The sequence below is a fragment of the Pseudophryne corroboree genome, chromosome 5 (genome assembly GCF_028390025.1).
Source record: "Pseudophryne corroboree isolate aPseCor3 chromosome 5, aPseCor3.hap2, whole genome shotgun sequence".
In the NCBI taxonomy this organism is placed as follows: Eukaryota; Metazoa; Chordata; class Amphibia; order Anura; family Myobatrachidae; genus Pseudophryne; species Pseudophryne corroboree.
The window spans coordinates 629631338-629648649 of NC_086448.1; the positions used below are offsets into that span (position 1 = coordinate 629631338).

At 45.4% G+C, this 17312-nt stretch overlaps 1 protein-coding gene across 1 annotated transcript in view; it reads right to left on the bottom strand.

Annotated features, from left to right (window-relative positions):
* ESCO1 (establishment of sister chromatid cohesion N-acetyltransferase 1) overlaps positions 1–17312 on the bottom strand; it is a 114939-nt gene that overhangs the window by 83814 nt on the left and 13813 nt on the right. Inside the window, exon 2 of the mRNA XM_063923573.1 lies at positions 12623–14490. Coding sequence (XP_063779643.1) covers positions 12623–14488 — 1866 coding nt within the window. The 5' untranslated portion in view covers positions 14489–14490. The remainder of the gene's footprint in view (positions 1–12622; positions 14491–17312) is intronic.

Consider the following 17312-nt stretch of genomic DNA (forward strand, 5'->3'; position numbering starts at 1 on the left):
AATAGTAAGAATATAAAAATAAAATAAGATTTTACTTACCGATAAATCTATTTCTCGGAGTCCGTAGTGGATGCTGGGGTTCCTGAAAGGACCATGGGGAATAGCGGCTCCGCAGGAGACAGGGCACAAAAAGTAAAGCTTTTTCCGATCAGGTGGTGTGCACTGGCTCCTCCCCCTATGACCCTCCTCCAGACTCCAGTTAGGTACTGTGCCCGGACGAGCGTACACAATAAGGGAGGATTTTGAATCCCGGGTAAGACTCATACCAGCCACACCAATCACACCGTACAACTTGTGATCTAAACCCAGTTAACAGTATGATAACAGCGGAGCCTCTGAAAGATGGCTTCCTACAACAATAACCCGAATAAGTTAACAATAACTATGTACAATTTATGCAGATAATCCGCACTTGGGATGGGCGCCCAGCATCCACTACGGACTCCGAGAAATAGATTTATCGGTAAGTAAAATCTTATTTTCTCTATCGTCCTAGTGGATGCTGGGGTTCCTGAAAGGACCATGGGGATTATACCAAAGCTCCCAAACGGGCGGGAGAGTGCGGATGACTCTGCAGCACCGAATGAGAGAACTCCAGGTCCTCCTTAGCCAGAGTATCAAATTTGTAAAATTTTACAAACGTGTTCTCCCCTGACCACGTAGCTGCTCGGCAAAGTTGTAATGCCGAGACCCCTCGGGCAGCCGCCCAAGATGAGCCCACCTTCCTTGTGGAGTGGGCCTTTACAGATTTAGGCTGTGGCAGGCCTGCCACAGAATGTGCCAGTTGGATTGTGCTACAGATCCAACGAGCAATCGTCTGCTTAGACGCAGGAGCACCCATCTTGTTGGGTGCATACAATATAAACAACGAGTCAGATTTTCTGACTCCAGCTGTTCTTGCAATATATATTTTTAATGCTCTGACAACGTCCAGTAACTTGGAGTCCTCCAAGTCACTTGTAGCCGCAGGCACTACAATAGGCTGGTTCAGATGAAATGCTGACACCACCTTAGGGAGAAAATGCGGACGAGTCCGCAGTTCCGCCCTGTCCGAATGGAAAATCAGATATGGGCTTTTGTAAGATAAAGCTGCCAATTCTGACACTCTCCTGGCAGAAGCCAGGGCTAGAAGCATGGTCACTTTCCAAGTGAGATATTTCAAATCCACCTTATTTAGTGGTTCAAACCAATGAGATTTTAGAAAATCCAAAACTACATTGAGATCCCACGGTGCCACTGGAGGCACCACAGGAGGCTGTATATGCAGCACTCCCTTAACAAAGGTCTGGACTTCAGGGACTGAAGCCAATTCTTTTTGAAAGAAAATCGACAGGGCCGAAATTTGAACCTTAATAGATCCCAATTTGAGACCCATAGACAATCCTGATTGCAGGAAATGTAGGAATCGACCCAGTTGAAATTCCTCCGTCGGAGCACTCCGATCTTCGCACCACGCAACATATTTTCGCCAAATTCGGTGATAATGTTGCACGGTTACTTCTTTCCTTGCTTTAATCAAAGTAGGAATGACTTCTTCCGGCATGCCTTTTTCCATTAGGATCCGGCGTTCAACCGCCATGCCGTCAAACGCAGCCGCGGTAAGTCTTGAAACAGGCAGGGACCCTGCTGAAGCAAGTCCCTCCTTAGAGGTAGAGGCCACGGATCTTCCGTGATCATCTCTTGAAGTTCCGGGTACCAAGTCCTTCTTGGCCAATCCGGAACCACTAGTATCGTTCTTACGCCTCTTTGCCGTATAATTCTCAATACTTTTGGTATGAGAGGCAGAGGAGGAAACACATACACCGACTGGTACACCCAAGGCGTTACCAGCGCGTCCACAGCTATTGCCTGCGGATCTCTTGACCTGGCGCAATACCTGTCCAGTTTTTTGTTGAGGCGAGACGCCATCATGTCCACCATTGGTCTTTCCCAACGGGTTACCAGCATGTGGAAGACTTCTGGATGAAGTCCCCACTCTCCCGGGTGAAGATCGTGTCTGCTGAGGAAGTCTGCTTCCCAGTTGTCCACTCCCGGGATGAACACTGCTGACAGCGCTATCACATGATTCTCTGCCCAGCGAAGAATCCTTGCAGCTTCTGCCATTGCACTCCTGCTTCTTGTGCCGCCCTGTCTGTTCACATGGGCGACTGCCGTGATGTCCGACTGGATCAACACCGGTTTTCCCTGAAGCAGAGGTTCTGCCTGACTTAGAGCATTGTATATTGCTCTTAGTTCCAGAATGTTTATGTGAAGAGACGTTTCCAGGCTCGTCCATACTCCCTGGAAGTTTCTTCCTTGTGTGACTGCTCCCCAGCCTCTCAGGCTGGCGTCCGTGGTCACCAGGATCCAATCCTGTATGCCGAATCTGCGGCCCTCCAACAGATGAGGACTCTGCAACCACCACAGAAGAGACACCCTTGTCCTTGGAGACAGGGTTATCCGTAGGTGCATCTGAAGATGCGACCCTGACCATTTGTCCAACAGATCCCTTTGGAAAATTCTTGCGTGGAATCTGCCGAATGGAATTGCTTCGTAAGAAGCCACCATTTTTCCCAGGACTCTTGTGCATTGATGTACAGACACCTTTCCTGGTTTTAGGAGGTTCCTGACAAGCTCGGATAACTCCTTGGCTTTTTCCTCCGGGAGAAAAACCTTTTTCTGAACCGTGTCCAGAATCATCCCTAGGAACAGCAGACGAGTTGTCGGCATTAACTGGGATTTTGGAATATTCAGAATCCACCCGTGCTGTTTTAGCACTTCTTGAGACAGTGCTAATCCCATCACTAGCTGTTCTCTGGACCTCGCCCTTATTAGGAGATCGTCCAAGTATGGGATAATTAATACGCCTTTTCTTCGAAGAAGAATCATCATCTCGGCCATTACCTTTGTAAAGATCCGAGGTGCCGTGGACAATCCGAACGGCAGCGTCTGAAACTGATAGTGACAGTTTTGTACAACGAACCTGAGGTACCCCTGGTGTGAGGGGTAAATTGGAACGTGGAGATACGCATCCTTGATGTCCAAGGATACCATAAAGTCCCCCTCTTCCAGGTTCGCTATCACTGCTCTGAGTGACTCCATTTTGAACTTGAACTTCTTTATGTACAGGTTCAAGGACTTCAGATTTAGAATAGGCCTTACCGAGCCATCCGGCTTCGGTACCACAAAAAGAGTGGAATAATACCCCTTCCCTTGTTGTAGAAGAGGTACCTTGACTATCACCTGCTGAGAGTACAGCTTGTGAATGGCTTCCAAAACCGTCTCCCTTTCGGAGGGGGACGTTGGTAAAGCAGACTTCAGGAAACGGCGAGGTGGATCCGTCTCTAATTCCAACCTGTACCCTTGAGATATTATCTGCAGGATCCAGGGATCTACCTGCGAGTGAGCCCACTGCGCGCTGTAATTTTTGAGACGACCGCCCACCTTCCCCGAGTCCGCTTGAGAAGCCCCAGCGTCATGCTGAGGCTTTTGTAGAAGCCGGGGAGGGCTTCTGTTCCTGGGAAGGAGCTGCGTGTTGCTGTCTCTTCCCTCGACCTTTGCCTCGTGGCAGATATGAATAGCCCTTTGCTCTCTTATTTTTAAAGGAACGAAAGGGCTGCGGTTGAAAAGTCGGTGCCTTTTTCTGTGGGGGAGTGACTTGAGGTAGAAAGGTGGATTTCCCGGCTGTAGCCGTGGCCACCAAATCTGATAGACCGACTCCAAATAACTCCTCCCCTTTATACGGCAAAACTTCCATATGCCGTTTTGAATCCGCATCGCCTGTCCACTGTCGCGTCCATAAAGCTCTTCTGGCCGAAATGGACATAGCACTTACCCGTGATGCCAGTGTGCAGATATCCCTCTGTGCATCACGCATATAAAGAAATGCATCCTTTATTTGTTCTAACGACAGTAAAATATTGTCCCTGTCCAGGGTATCAATATTTTCAATCAGGGACTCTGACCAAACTATCCCAGCACTGCCCATCCAGGCAGTCGCTACAGCTGGTCGTAGTATAACACCTGCATGTGTGTATATACTTTTTTGGATATTTTCCATCCTCCTATCTGATGGATCTTTAAGTGCGGCCGTCTCAGGAGAGGGTAACGCCACTTGTTTAGATAAGCGTGTTAGCGCCTTGTCCACCCTAGGAGGTGTTTCCCAGCGCTCCCTAACCTCTGGCGGGAAAGGGTATAATGCCAATAATTTCTTTGAAATTATCAGCTTTTTATCAGGGGCAACCCACGCTTCATTACACACGTCATTTAATTCTTCTGATTCAGGAAAAACTATAGGTAGTTTTTTCATACCCCACATAATACCCTGTTTAGTGGTACCTGTAGTATCAGCTAAATGTAACGCCTCCTTCATTGCCAAAATCATATAACGTGTGGCCCTACTGGAAAATACGGTTGATTCGTCACCGTCACCACTGGAGTCATCGCCTGTGTCTGGGTCTGTGTCGACCGACTGAGGCAAAGGGCGTTTCACAGCCCCTGACGGTGTTTGAGTCGCCTGGACAGGCACTAATTGATTGTCCGGCCGCCTCATGTCGTCAAACGACTGCTTTAGCGTGTTGACACTATCCCGTAGTTCCATAAATAAAGGCATCCATTCCGGTGTCGACTCCCTAGGGGGTGACATCCTCATATTTGGCAATTGCTCCGCCTCCACACCAATATCGTCCTCATACATGTCGACACACACGTACCGACACACAGCAGACACACAGGGAATGCTCCTAACGAAGACAGGACCCACTAGCCCTTTGGGGAGACAGAGGGAGAGTTTGCCAGCACACACCAAAAGCGCTATATATATATCAGGGATAGCCTTATAATAAGTGCTCCCTTATAGCTGCTTTGTTATATCAAATTTATCGCCATAAATGTGCCCCCCCCTCTCTGTTTTACCCTGTTTCTGTAGTGCAGTGCAGGGGAGAGACTTGGGAGCCGTCCTGACCAGCGGAGCTGTGAGAGGAAATGGCGCCGTGTGCTGAGGAGATAGGCCCCGCCCCTTTTCTGGCGGGCTCGTCTCCCGCTATTTAGAAAAATTAGGCAGGGGTTAAATATCTCCATATAGCCTCTAGGGCTATATGTGAGGTATTTTTAGCCTTTATAGGTAATCATTTTGCCTCCCAGGGCGCCCCCCTCCCAGCGCCCTGCACCCTCAGTGACTGCCGTGTGAAGTGTGCTGAGAGGAAAATGGCGCACAGCTGCAGTGCTGTGCGCTACCTTTTGAAGACTGCAGGAGTCTTCAGCCGCCGATTCTGGACCTCTTCTGTCTTCAGCATCTGCAAGGGGGCCGGCGGCGTGGCTCCGGTGACCATCCAGGCTGTACCCGTGATCGTCCCTCTGGAGCTTGATGTCCAGTAGCCAAGAAGCCAATCCATCCTGCACGCAGGTGAGTTGACTCCTTCTCCCCTCAGTCCCTCGCTGCAGTGATCCTGTTGCCAGCAGGAATCACTGTAAAATAAAAAACCTAGCTAAACTTTTTCTAAGCAGCTCTTTAGGAGAGCCACCTAGATTGCACCCTTCTCGTCCGGGCACAAAAATCTAACTGGAGTCTGGAGGAGGGTCATAGGGGGAGGAGCCAGTGCACACCACCTGATCGGAAAAAGCTTTACTTTTTGTGCCCTGTCTCCTGCGGAGCCGCTATTCCCCATGGTCCTTTCAGGAACCCCAGCATCCACTAGGACGATAGAGAAAATAAGAAAGCTTTTGGCTAAGGAAACAGCAGCCCTCTGACCATGGTCTGGCTCCTGCCGCACCAAACAAAAAAACTGATTTGCCTGAGCCAGTGGGCGGGATTTATGGACAGGCCCGTTGCATCCTGGGAGGCCAGAAAGCTTTTGATCGTTTGGTAGCAATCCACTGTCGCGCCATCATATCCCATTGTTATCCTGTGGATAACCTGTGGACCCTGCCAGAGAAAGAACTGGTTGCGTGCAACACGCAGACAGACTGCTATTACAGGAGTACCCTGGTGGACAGCCTGCCCATTGTGCTATTAATCAGAGAGATTGAAGAGTTAGCAGTTTGGTTGCCCAATGCTGCAGAACTCAACAAGAGAACTTATCGCTAGAAGTCTGACACCTATGTGTGCAATGGGACCTCCCTAGAGTATGAAAGAAACAGCAGATTTCACTTGTACGAACCCAGAGGGCATGGTGTGCCAAGACTGACTAGGTTGAAATTTTAGCACCATATAAATATCATTCATAGGCCTCATGGATATGCTCCAACACTATAAGAAAATCAGATTTTCAGCCTATTGTTCAGATCACCTCTCCACAACTTTACTGTCTCAAACCAAAGCTTAACCTAAGGGTCCCTCTGTTGCAGTTTAAAACAATCTTAAGAAAAGCTTCCATTTTCTTATCCGTGGTAATCCATGAGGTAGCAGTGTTTGAAATCAGGATGGTGTTGGTTTTAGAGAGGCATAGTATCGGAGAATCCGCCTTAGGCTTGGACTCTCATAAATCTCATTAAAACGAGCATATATGGATTGCAATCTGATGGAAACATCAATCAGCTTACTCCCAATTTTCAGAAAACAGGTTCTCAAATTGACCGGAAGAGGAGAAAGAAACAGTTTCTCCGTTTCAACAAAGTAGTATCTGGAATGTCTGATAACTACATGTCCCTGATTTGTAGTGTTGGAGAATCCTCCAAAAGCTTCACTTCTGTGGGCTTGAAGTAGAGGAGTCAGTATTAATCCATTGCAAAGAAGGAGACTGTGCCAGCATAGGCTACACCGACTATATCAGGCCCTGGGAGCCAATGACACTGTTTGGTGCCATAGACGTTGAGGACTGGCCAGAGACCACATGGGGAGTAATTTCACTTTCAGAAGATTCTATAGGAAAAATTCAATTGTTCTGCCGTTCTGGCGCAAATTAAGCAGGAGCTGAGATCTCTGCTAGCAGCCTTCCAAGTAGGCGAGCAGAAATGTGCTTTGCGTGGCTAAACCCAGTGATTTTAGGCTCATCAGAAAGAATAGATGCCTGATCAGAGCAACAACTATGGTATGAGAGGAAGAGTAGGGAACACATAAACCGACTGGTACACCCACGGTGTCACTAGAGCTTCCACAGCTATCGCCTGAGGGTCCCTTGACCTGGCGCAATATCTTTTTAGCTTTTTGTTGAGGCGGGACGCCATCATGTCCACCTGTGGCCTTTCCCAACGATTTACAATCAGCTGGAAGACTTCTGGATGAAGTCCCCACTCTCCCGGGTGGAGGTCGTGCCTGCTGAGGAAGTCTGCTTCCCAGTTGTCCACTCCCGGAATGAACACTGCTGACAGTGCTATCACGTGATTTTCCGCCCATCGGAGAATCCTTGTGGCTTCTGCCATCGCCATCCTGCTTCTTGTGCCGCCCTGTCGGTTTACATGGGCGACCGCCGTGATGTTGTCTGACTGAACCAGCACCAGCTGGTTTTGAAGCAGGGGTTTTGTCTGACTTAGGGCATTGTAAATGGCCCTTAGTTCCAGAATATTTATGTGTAGGGAAGCCTCCAGACTCAACCATTGTCCTTGAAGGTTTCTTCCCTGAGTGACTGCCCCCCAACCTCGGAGGCTTGCATCCGTGGTCACCAGGACCCAGTCCTGTATGCCGAATTTGCTGCCCTCGAGAAGATGAGCACTCTGCAGCCACCACAGCAGAGACACCCTGGCCCTCGGGGACAGGGTGATCAGCAGATGCATCTGAAGATGCGATCCGGACCACTTGTCTAACAGATCCCACTGAAAGATCCTTGCATGGAACCTGCCGAATGGAATTGCCTCGTAAGAAGCTACCATCTTTCCCAGGACTCGCGTGCAGTGATGCACAGACACCTGTTTTGGTTTTAGGAGGTCTCTGACCAGAGATGACAACTCCTTGGCCTTCTCCTCCAGGAGAAACACCTTCTTCTGTTCTGTGTCCAGAATCATACCCAGGAACAGCAGACGCGTCGTAGGAACCAGCTGCGACTTCGGGATATTCAGAATCCAGCCGTGCTGTTGTAGCACTTCCTGAGATAGTGCTACTCCGACCAACAACTGCTCCCTGGACCTCGCCTTTATAAGGAGATCGTCCAAGTACGGGATAATTATAACTCCCTTCTTCCGAAGGAGTATCATCATTTCGGCCATTACTTTGGTAAATACCCTCGGTGCCGTGGACAGACCAAACGGCAACGTCTGGAATTGGTAATGGCAGTCCTGTACCACAAAACGGAGGTACACCTGGTGAGGTGGGTAAATGGGGACATGTAGGTAAGCATCCTTGATGTCCAGTGATACCATGTAATCCCCCTCTTCCAGGCTTGCAATAACCGCCCTGAGCGATTCCATTTTGAACTTGAACTTCCTTATATAAGTGTTCAAGGATTTCAAATTTAGAATGGGTCTCACCGAACCGTCTGGTTTCGGTACCACAAACATTGTGGAATAGTAACTCCGTCCCTGTTGAAGGAGGGGAACTTTGATTATCACCTGCTGGAGGTACAGCTTGTGAATTGCCGCCAGTACTACCTCCCTGTCCTGGGGAGTAGCTGGCAAGGCTGATTTGAGGTAACGGCGAGGGGGAGACGTCTCGAACTCCAGCTTGTATCCCTGAGATACCACTTGTAGAACCCAGAGATCCACCTGTGAGCGAACCCACTGGTCGCTGAAGTTCCGGAGACGGGCCCCCACCGCACCTGGCTCCACATGTGGAGCCCCAGCGTCGTGCGGTGGACTTAGTGGAAGCAGGAGAGGATTTTTGTTCTTGGGAACTGGCTGTATGGTGCAGCTTTTTCCCTCTACCCCTGCCTCTGGGCAGAAAGGACGCGCCTCTAACCCGCTTGCCTTTCTGAGGCCGAAAGGACTGTACTTGATAATACGGTGCTTTCTTAGGCTGTGAGGGAACCTGAGGTAAAAAAGTCGACTTCCCAGCTGTTGCTGTGGATACGAGGTCCGAAAGACCGTCCCCAAACAATTCCTCACCCTTATAAGGCAAAATTTCCATGTGCCTTTTAGAATCAGCATCACCTGTCCACTGCCGAGTCCATAATACTCTCCTGGCAGAAATGGACATTGCATTAATTCTAGATGCCAGCCGGCAAATGTCCCTCTGTGCATCTCTCATATATAAGACTACGTCTTTAATATGCTCTATGGTTAGCAATATAGTGTCCCTGTCAAGGGAATCAATGTTATCAGACAGGGAATCAGACCACGCTGCTGCAGCACTACACATCCATGCTGAAGCAATAGCAGGTCTCAGTATAGTACCTGAGTGTGTATACACAGACTTCAGGATAGCCTCCTGCTTTCTATATGCAGGCTCCTTTAAGGCGGCCGTATCCTGAGAAGGCAGTGCCACCTTTTTTGATAAGCGTGTGAGCGCCTTGTCCACCTTAGGGGATGTCTCCCAGCGTAACCTATCCGTTGGCGGGAAAGGGTACGCCATTAGTAACCGCTTAGAAATTACTAGTTTCTTATCTGGGGAACCCCACGCTTCTTCACACAATTCATTTAACTCATCAGATGGGGGAAAAGTCACTGGCTGCTTTTTCTCCCCAAACATAATACCCTTTTTTGTGGTAACCGGGTTAATGTCAGAAATGTGCAACACATTTTTCATTGCCGTAATCATGCATCGGATGGCCCTAGTGGATTGTATATTTGTCTCATCCTCGTCGACACTGGAGTCAGACTCCGTGTCGACATCTGTGTCTGCCATCTGAGGTAGCGGGCGTTTTTGAGCCCCTGACGGCCTCTGAGATGCCTGGGCAGGCGCGGGCTGAGATGCCGGCTGTCCCAAAGCTGCGTCATCGAACCTTTTATGCAAGGAGTTGACACTGTCGGTTAATACCTTCCACATATCCATCCACTCAGGTGTCGGCCCCGCAGGGGGCTACATCACACTTATCGGCACCTGATCCGCCTCCACGTAAGCGTCCTCATCAAACATGTCGACACAGCCGTACCGACACACCGCACACACACACAGGGAATGCTCTGACTGAGGACAGGACCCCACAAAGTCCTTTGGGGAGACAGAGAGAGAGTATGCCAGCACACACCAGAGCGCTATATAACAGAGGGATATACACTATACACAAAGTGAATTTTCCCCCTATAGCTGCTTATATCACAATTTGCGCCTAAATTTATGTGCCCCCCCTCTCTTTTTTACCCTTTCTGTAGTGTATACTGCAGGGGAGAGCCTGGGGAGCGTCCTTCCAGCGGAGCTGTGAAGAGAAAATGGCGCTGGCTGTGCTGAGGGAGATAGCCCCGCCCCTTCAACGGCGGGCTTCTCCCGCTTTTTATAACGTTAATGGCGGGGGTTTCTGCACATATACAGTGTTAAACACTGTATTATGTGCTTTTTATTGCCAAAAGGTATATTAATTGCAGCCCAGGGCGCCCCCCCCCCCCAGCGCCCTGCACCCACCAGTGACCGGAGCGTGTGGTGTGCTGTGGGAGCAATGGCGCACAGCTGCAGTGCTGTGCGCTACCTTATTGAAGACCAAAGTCTTCAGCCGACGATTTCATCCGGTTTCTTCCGTCTTCTGGCTCTGCAAGGGGGACGGCGGCGCGGCTCCGGGAACGGACGATCGAGGTCGGGCCCTGTGTTCGATCCCTCTGGAGCTAATGGTGTCCAGTAGCCTAGAAGCACAAGCTAGCTGCAAGCAGGTAGGTTTGCTTCTCTCCCCTAAGTCCCACGTAGCAGTGAGTCTGTTGCCAGCAGATCTCACTGAAAATAAAAAACCTAATAAATACTTTTCTTTTAGTGAACTCAGGAGAGCCCACTAAGTGCATCCAGCTCAGGCCGGGCACAGATTCTAACTGAGGTCTGGAGGAGGGGCATAGAGGGAGGAGCCAGTGCACACCAGATGTAGTACCTAATCTTTTCTTTAAAGAAGTGCCCAGTCTTCTGCGGAGCCCGTCTATTCCCCATGGTCCTTACGGAGTACCCAGCATCCACTAGGACGTCAGAGAAAAGGAGGAAGAACACTTGCTCAGCTGACGGGGGAGTGCTGAGAGATGCTTCACCTAGTCTAGTCGCAGTTACATCTGGATCATGCAAAAAAAAAAAAAAAAGACATTTCTACTGTCCCTCCTGCAGGCTTAACCCTGAACGATTTTCTCTTGAGAGAAAGAAAATAAGGGATGAAAAGGTCTGGACAGCTGCAGTGATACAACCAAGGAGGATGTGGAACTGTAGCAGACACAGGTCAGAGAATGGGAAGAGTCCACGGAAAAACCCAGCACCACAATACAACTCACCACTACTTCCATGCGGATAAGTGGGCATACAGAGAGACAGAGCTGTTCCCAGAAAATGGCTGCTACGTCTAATCTGGTGGGCTTGCCATATGGGATGGAACCTCCGCCAAGAGCACAGCACAGAATTATAGTATCTACCCAAAGGGAAGCTTCCTAGTCAACCCTATACTTAGTACAGGGCTGCAATGACGGCAAACTACCTCACCTGCACAGGGGCTAAACTGCAGCTAATACTCTGGCTCCTCACTACAGGAAGAACAAGAAATCATTTACATTACTTCCAACGCAGATCCCAGCCCAATGGTCAATGGTGGCACAGAGACTACAGTCACTACCTGCAGCAGCAGTGACCGCCCCTCCCTAACCCAGAACATACCTCAGCCTCCCCCCATGCATTGTAAACTGCAGATTAGAGGTTACAATACAAATATAAAAACCACCAAACAGTTAGTTCCCAGGCACCCACTGAGGTATAGTGGGAGAGGAGCTTGTGTTCTTTAGCCAGAATATTTAAAACGCCCCATCTCCTGTCAACAGACTCTGTGCCCCATGATAACCCTCTGTCTCCCAATGAATATTAGAGAAAAACTAGACTGCATGAAATAGTTAGAATTAGAGATTAATCAAAGCCATAAAATGCACTCTGTAAATCAGGGGCAGATTTATTAAGCATGGTGAAGTGATAAGTAGAAGGTGATAACGCACCAGCCAATCAGCTCCTAATTGCCATGTTAGAGGCTGGGTTTAAAAAATGAGTTAGGAGCTGACTGGCTGGTGCGTTCTCACCTTACACGTTATCATTTCTCCAGGCTTAATAAATCTGCCCCTTAGTACTATGTATTGCCAGGTGACAAAGTACACTAGACATACCTTCAAACCATCAAAAAAAAAGAAAAACAAAAGACACGATGAGGGGAAATTAAATTGTTATTTTTGCGTCTGCCACTAGATCACGTCCAACACCAGCAATTCAATTGTTCTGCCGTTTGGGCACCCATTAGTCATGGAGGACACATTTTTTTCCTCACAGCATCTTGAGGTGTGACAAAAAAAAAAAAAAAAAAAAAAAAGTGTGCAATATCGGCACTTTGGATGCCCAAAGCAGGTCTTTAGATGGGTTTAGCCATTTTACATGGCTAAACCCCGTTTGTGCACACATACATGTCGCGCCCAAACAACTGAATTGTGACAATTGTTTGGGCGTCTAACAGTCCCTTTAGACAAGAAAATTAGATACCCAAAACAACTGAATTCCCCCTCATGACATTACGCTACTACATAATACATGGTTGCCTGCAACCAGTTTCCTAAACTACAGTATACAGTGGTGGAGCCACAAAAGTAATTTTCCAGGAGTGTGGGCAAGACAAGTAATAGTTACCTCATCAAGTGCTATTTCAAGCTCGTGCTTAATATGATTCTCCAATAGGCCATTTTCTGTAGATGGCTTCTCCAGTAGTTTTTTATGCTCCATTGCCTGTAAAGCATGGTTTTTAACCCTTTCCGATAAAATAGTTTTATTTAATTTAATGTGCGTTTTCAATGTTGCATCAGACTTATTTGAGCTTTTGGGGGTATTCAAGCCAGTCACTGACTGTTGCACTTGTGAGACTTTTGCTTTAATCATCTCAAGGTTGGGAAGCACAGCTTGAGTTCGGAGTACATTATTTTGAGTAAAGTTATTTTTTAGTTTAATTTTGTTCCACTTGGAATTTTTTACTCCAGGACTTGCTTTTTGCTCAAGCTTACATTTCATGTGTGGTTTTCTGCTTGGAAAGAAACGTTTGGACTGGTTTACTAGACTTTCTTCAGCAGGTGGTGGTGGTAAAACCTCCATCGGGCTGTGCTCTTGGTTCTCCGCAAGCTTGTCCACAGTGAGTGCGTTTGGAACACAAGGTATCTCTTTTGCAACTTCTACTGTATCAGATTCTATTTCTCCTGCAATTTCATTGCACAATTCTAAGATACTAATTCTCTTTGATTTCTGGTCATCTTCAGTAGGTGTGACCTGTTTATTTTTATCGTCTGCTGCTTTAGTAGCTTTCTGCTTTTTCACTTTGTTACTTGCTCCCTTGACTACAGGTTTAATCCTATCCCTCTTGCGCTTTAAAGGCAATGTAGATAATACTGCTTTAGCTTTATTGTTTCCTTTAATTTTTTTATTCAACAATACATTAGAACTACTACATGGTTCAGATTTATCTTTAACTGCAATTTCTCTCTTTAATTTGCCACTAGATATTTTTCCAGACTGTGTTGTTCTCTCTGCTTGAGCCACATTTTTTGGACTTGTTACCCTTGTAACTTTTGTACCATCTTTATTCAGTCTAGTTCTTAACACTGGCTTCTTAGATACTATTTGTGCACCTTCTGCCTTTGTTTTATTATTAGGTTTCTTTTTAGACAAAGATGAAATAACCGTTTGCTGCTGGAGTTGTTTTGCTTGTTTATCTCCTACCCTACGTGAACCGGACAACTTCAGAGCAGTAGGCAGTGGCTCACCAGATTCTTTTTTACAGTCTAATTTTGTTTTTTTGTCGGCTGCTTTCACAATGGATGCTCGCTTCTTAACATTTGCAGAAGTTTGTTTATTTCTGCTAACTCCTCTTTTAGATTGTTCTTTTACTTTCCGTTGCTTATCACCCTTGCTTGCTTTGCTTTGTGTGGTTTTACCTATCTTCTTGGTCTCCTCCTTTACCTGCACTAATTTTAAAACTCTTTTATTTGGGGTTTTAGTGAGGCCATTCTTCTTCTTCACACACTCATTTTTAACCTGTTTCACCGACGGACATCTGCTAGTTTTTTTTATAACTTTAGTTTTTCTATCTTGTACAGATGTTCCTCTTGCCTCTGTTTTGTAGACACGGGATTGAATAGTCTTGTGTGCTTTTGAAGGATTGTTAGGGGATTTCTGAGTATTTATTTTTAAAGCAGTCAAGTCTTTGGCTACACGCAGAACTTTGTCCTTTGCAGGCACATTTTTCACAGCACTTTTTTTGGTAACGTTTAAATTTACGTTCTTCTTCCGTCCAGTTTCTAATTGAGCAGATTGCAATTTCTTTATGGCTTTATTTGCGGATACTTTTGTGTTTTTTTTCTTTTGGGTTGAACACTGGATGGACTTAGATTTGTTTATAACACAATTTCTCGTTCTAGACGTCACAGGAGGACATTCACTTTCCTCCTTAAGTTTCTGACGCTTTGCGGTGGTTCCTGGCAAAGAGCACTTCCGTTTTTGTGAGGTCATCACTGAAAGATTATAGCAGAGATACATAAGACAGGGAATGAACAATGCAGTCAATTAAAACAAATATAAAGAGATGATATCTTTATGCTATCAATACGCCACAGCTGGATAACTATACCTAAAGAGCTACACGATGGCAAAGAAATAAGTCCATGATTGAAACACTATTCCAAGGCAGGCCTAATTACGAACAACATAGTTTTTAATCTCATTCATGTTAAGTTACCATTTAAGTAACACATGCTACCAAAGACTGAAAAAGTTCACTATACAAACACACATACACACACACACACACACAATTAAAAATATTGAGTAAAATTACCTTCATGCAGTGTGTATAAGGTGTATATGAAACATAAATGAATTTTGTGTATTTACATAAACTTTGTTTCATGCATAAAATTATTTAAAATATGACCTTCAGGCTATGGCTGATATCCTTTTAGGTGCAATTTTTTTTGGCTGATAAAAATGTCCTGATATCATCGGTCAAAAATTGCGCTCATTATCTCGCTATCCAATTCTAGGTCATTTTTACTGGATTTGCGATTGTGCGATAACACATGGGATAAGAGTCATTCCATTAGGTATAATTTTGACCGCCAGGGGAGTATTTTCATTTGTATATTTCAATGTATATGTGCAGATTTCTAATTACACGGGGAAGTAATCAGTTACCTGCGATGACCTGTTTTTTGCGCATGAAACTGCAATCTTACTGCAAACAGTTAAAAACCCCTATTCAATTAGACGTAATAATTTATTGTCGATAATTTTACAGTGAATTAAACTTCACCTACTCTGAGCAGGTGCAAAGTTGGGGAAAATCTTTATTTTAAGGTAAAAATGCCAGGATTTGGTTCAGAACCCCCTGTGACACCCCACCCTCCCCTAATGACTATGTAAGCACTTTGACATTTTTAATTATTTTTAGCTGGCAAATAATACATGTTATTTTTGGGGTGAAAAAGTTTAAAGTGACGGAATTCAGGATATAAGGTACGGGACAGGTATATTGGGGTGCTTTATGAATGGGACAAATGTTTTTAGGCTTGCAGATGGGAGTAATGAGTCTTTTCCCTTTTTTTCCTAAAATGACCCAAATATAAACTTAAACCCATTTTTATGTATCCCAAATTTAATGAGAGCACTTATTTTGCTGGGGGAAAATACAGCTTTTCAAAAAATTTTAAAATGCATATAAAAGCCGTTTGACTCAAGTTTAGTACCCCACATATATTTAATATGACCTCTAATACACCTCTATACTGTTATCCTGTGTTAGTTTTGTTAGTTTGGCATTTTTTGGGGTACAGGCTGATTTCCCAATTTTCATCTACACTTTTCACGATAAGAATCCTGTTTTGGGGATTTTGGAATTGAATAGGTGCGAGTTACAAAAATTGCGTAAACAGGATTCACGTGAAAATTCTTGCTGTGAAAAGTGTAGGTGAAAATGGGGTAATCTGCCTGTACCCCCCCAAAATGGCAAACTAACATAGGATAACAGTATAGAAGTGTATTAGAGGTGATTTTATATAGATTTTGGGTACTTAAAATTAGTCAAATGGCTTTCATATGTATTTAAAAAGAAAAATGAAAAAATTCTAAAAGCTATTATTTTTCAGCAAAATAAGTGCTCTCATTAAATTTGGGGTACATAAGCAATCAAAATCAGATTGTTTTTCTATCATAGCCTTTTAAAAGTATACTTTAAAGTTCAATTTAAAAAAAAAATAAAAAAAAAATTACATGATAACTCATCTGCCTTAGGTTGATAATGCTAATTGAACCCAATTTTTTTGGGTGTGGGGGGGCAAAAAATTACTAAGTATGAAGTAAAGGAATGTATAATGAACTCTCGTAAACAGGCAAGATTGATAAAAACATATTTTTTTACTGGAATCTCCATATTTTGCTTGACAAACGGTCAAAATTTCAAAGTGATACATGGATTAGGCACCGAGATGTGAATTTCTTTCCAGATACACCTCAGAAAAAACTGAGCATCAGCAGTGGCATTTACAAGCAATTTTTATTAACTTTGACCCCCCCCCCCCCCCCCCTATATTTCAAAAACTGTGAGGCCTACAGAAGAAAAACTTGACATGTGTTAGTAGCTACATGGCAGTATCAAGTGTACAAAGTATCATGAAAACCTGAGTCGGTAGGTGTCATGCCTGGGTGAACGTGGTGAATGTGTTATGGTGGCAAAGGTGGCTGTTTATCGCAGATTATGCTTCAGGGATCCTCAGAATTCCCGATATGTGCCGCGGATGGCCCTGGCCGAATACATTAGCTGCAGTAAATTACAGCAGCCAGTTGTATACTGACCTATGTTTATAAGATGTAGTGTGCCTTGCCAAAGTATTCACCCCCCTTGGTTTTTACCTATTTTGTTACATTACAACCTGTAATTTATTTAATTTTTAATCTGAATTTTATGTGATAGATCTTCACAAAATAGTCTAAGTTGGTGAAGTTAAATGAGAAAAATTTATATAAAAAATTATTTTTATAAATAAAAATTTGAAAATTGGCATGTGCATATGTATTCACACCCTTTGCTATGAAGCCCCTCAAAAGTTCTGGTGCAACCAATTATCTTCATAAATCACATAATTAGTGAAATGAGGTCCACCTGTGCACAATCTAACGGTGCCCATACACTTGTGCGATGCCCAGCATCGCACCTGAAATGCCAAAGTGATTACCATGTGATAGATCGCATGGTAATCACGTGATGGGCACGTCACCACCGAGTGGAGGCCGCCCCCGGCAGGTGCCCATCGCACTGCGATATACTGCATTTATTAAAAAA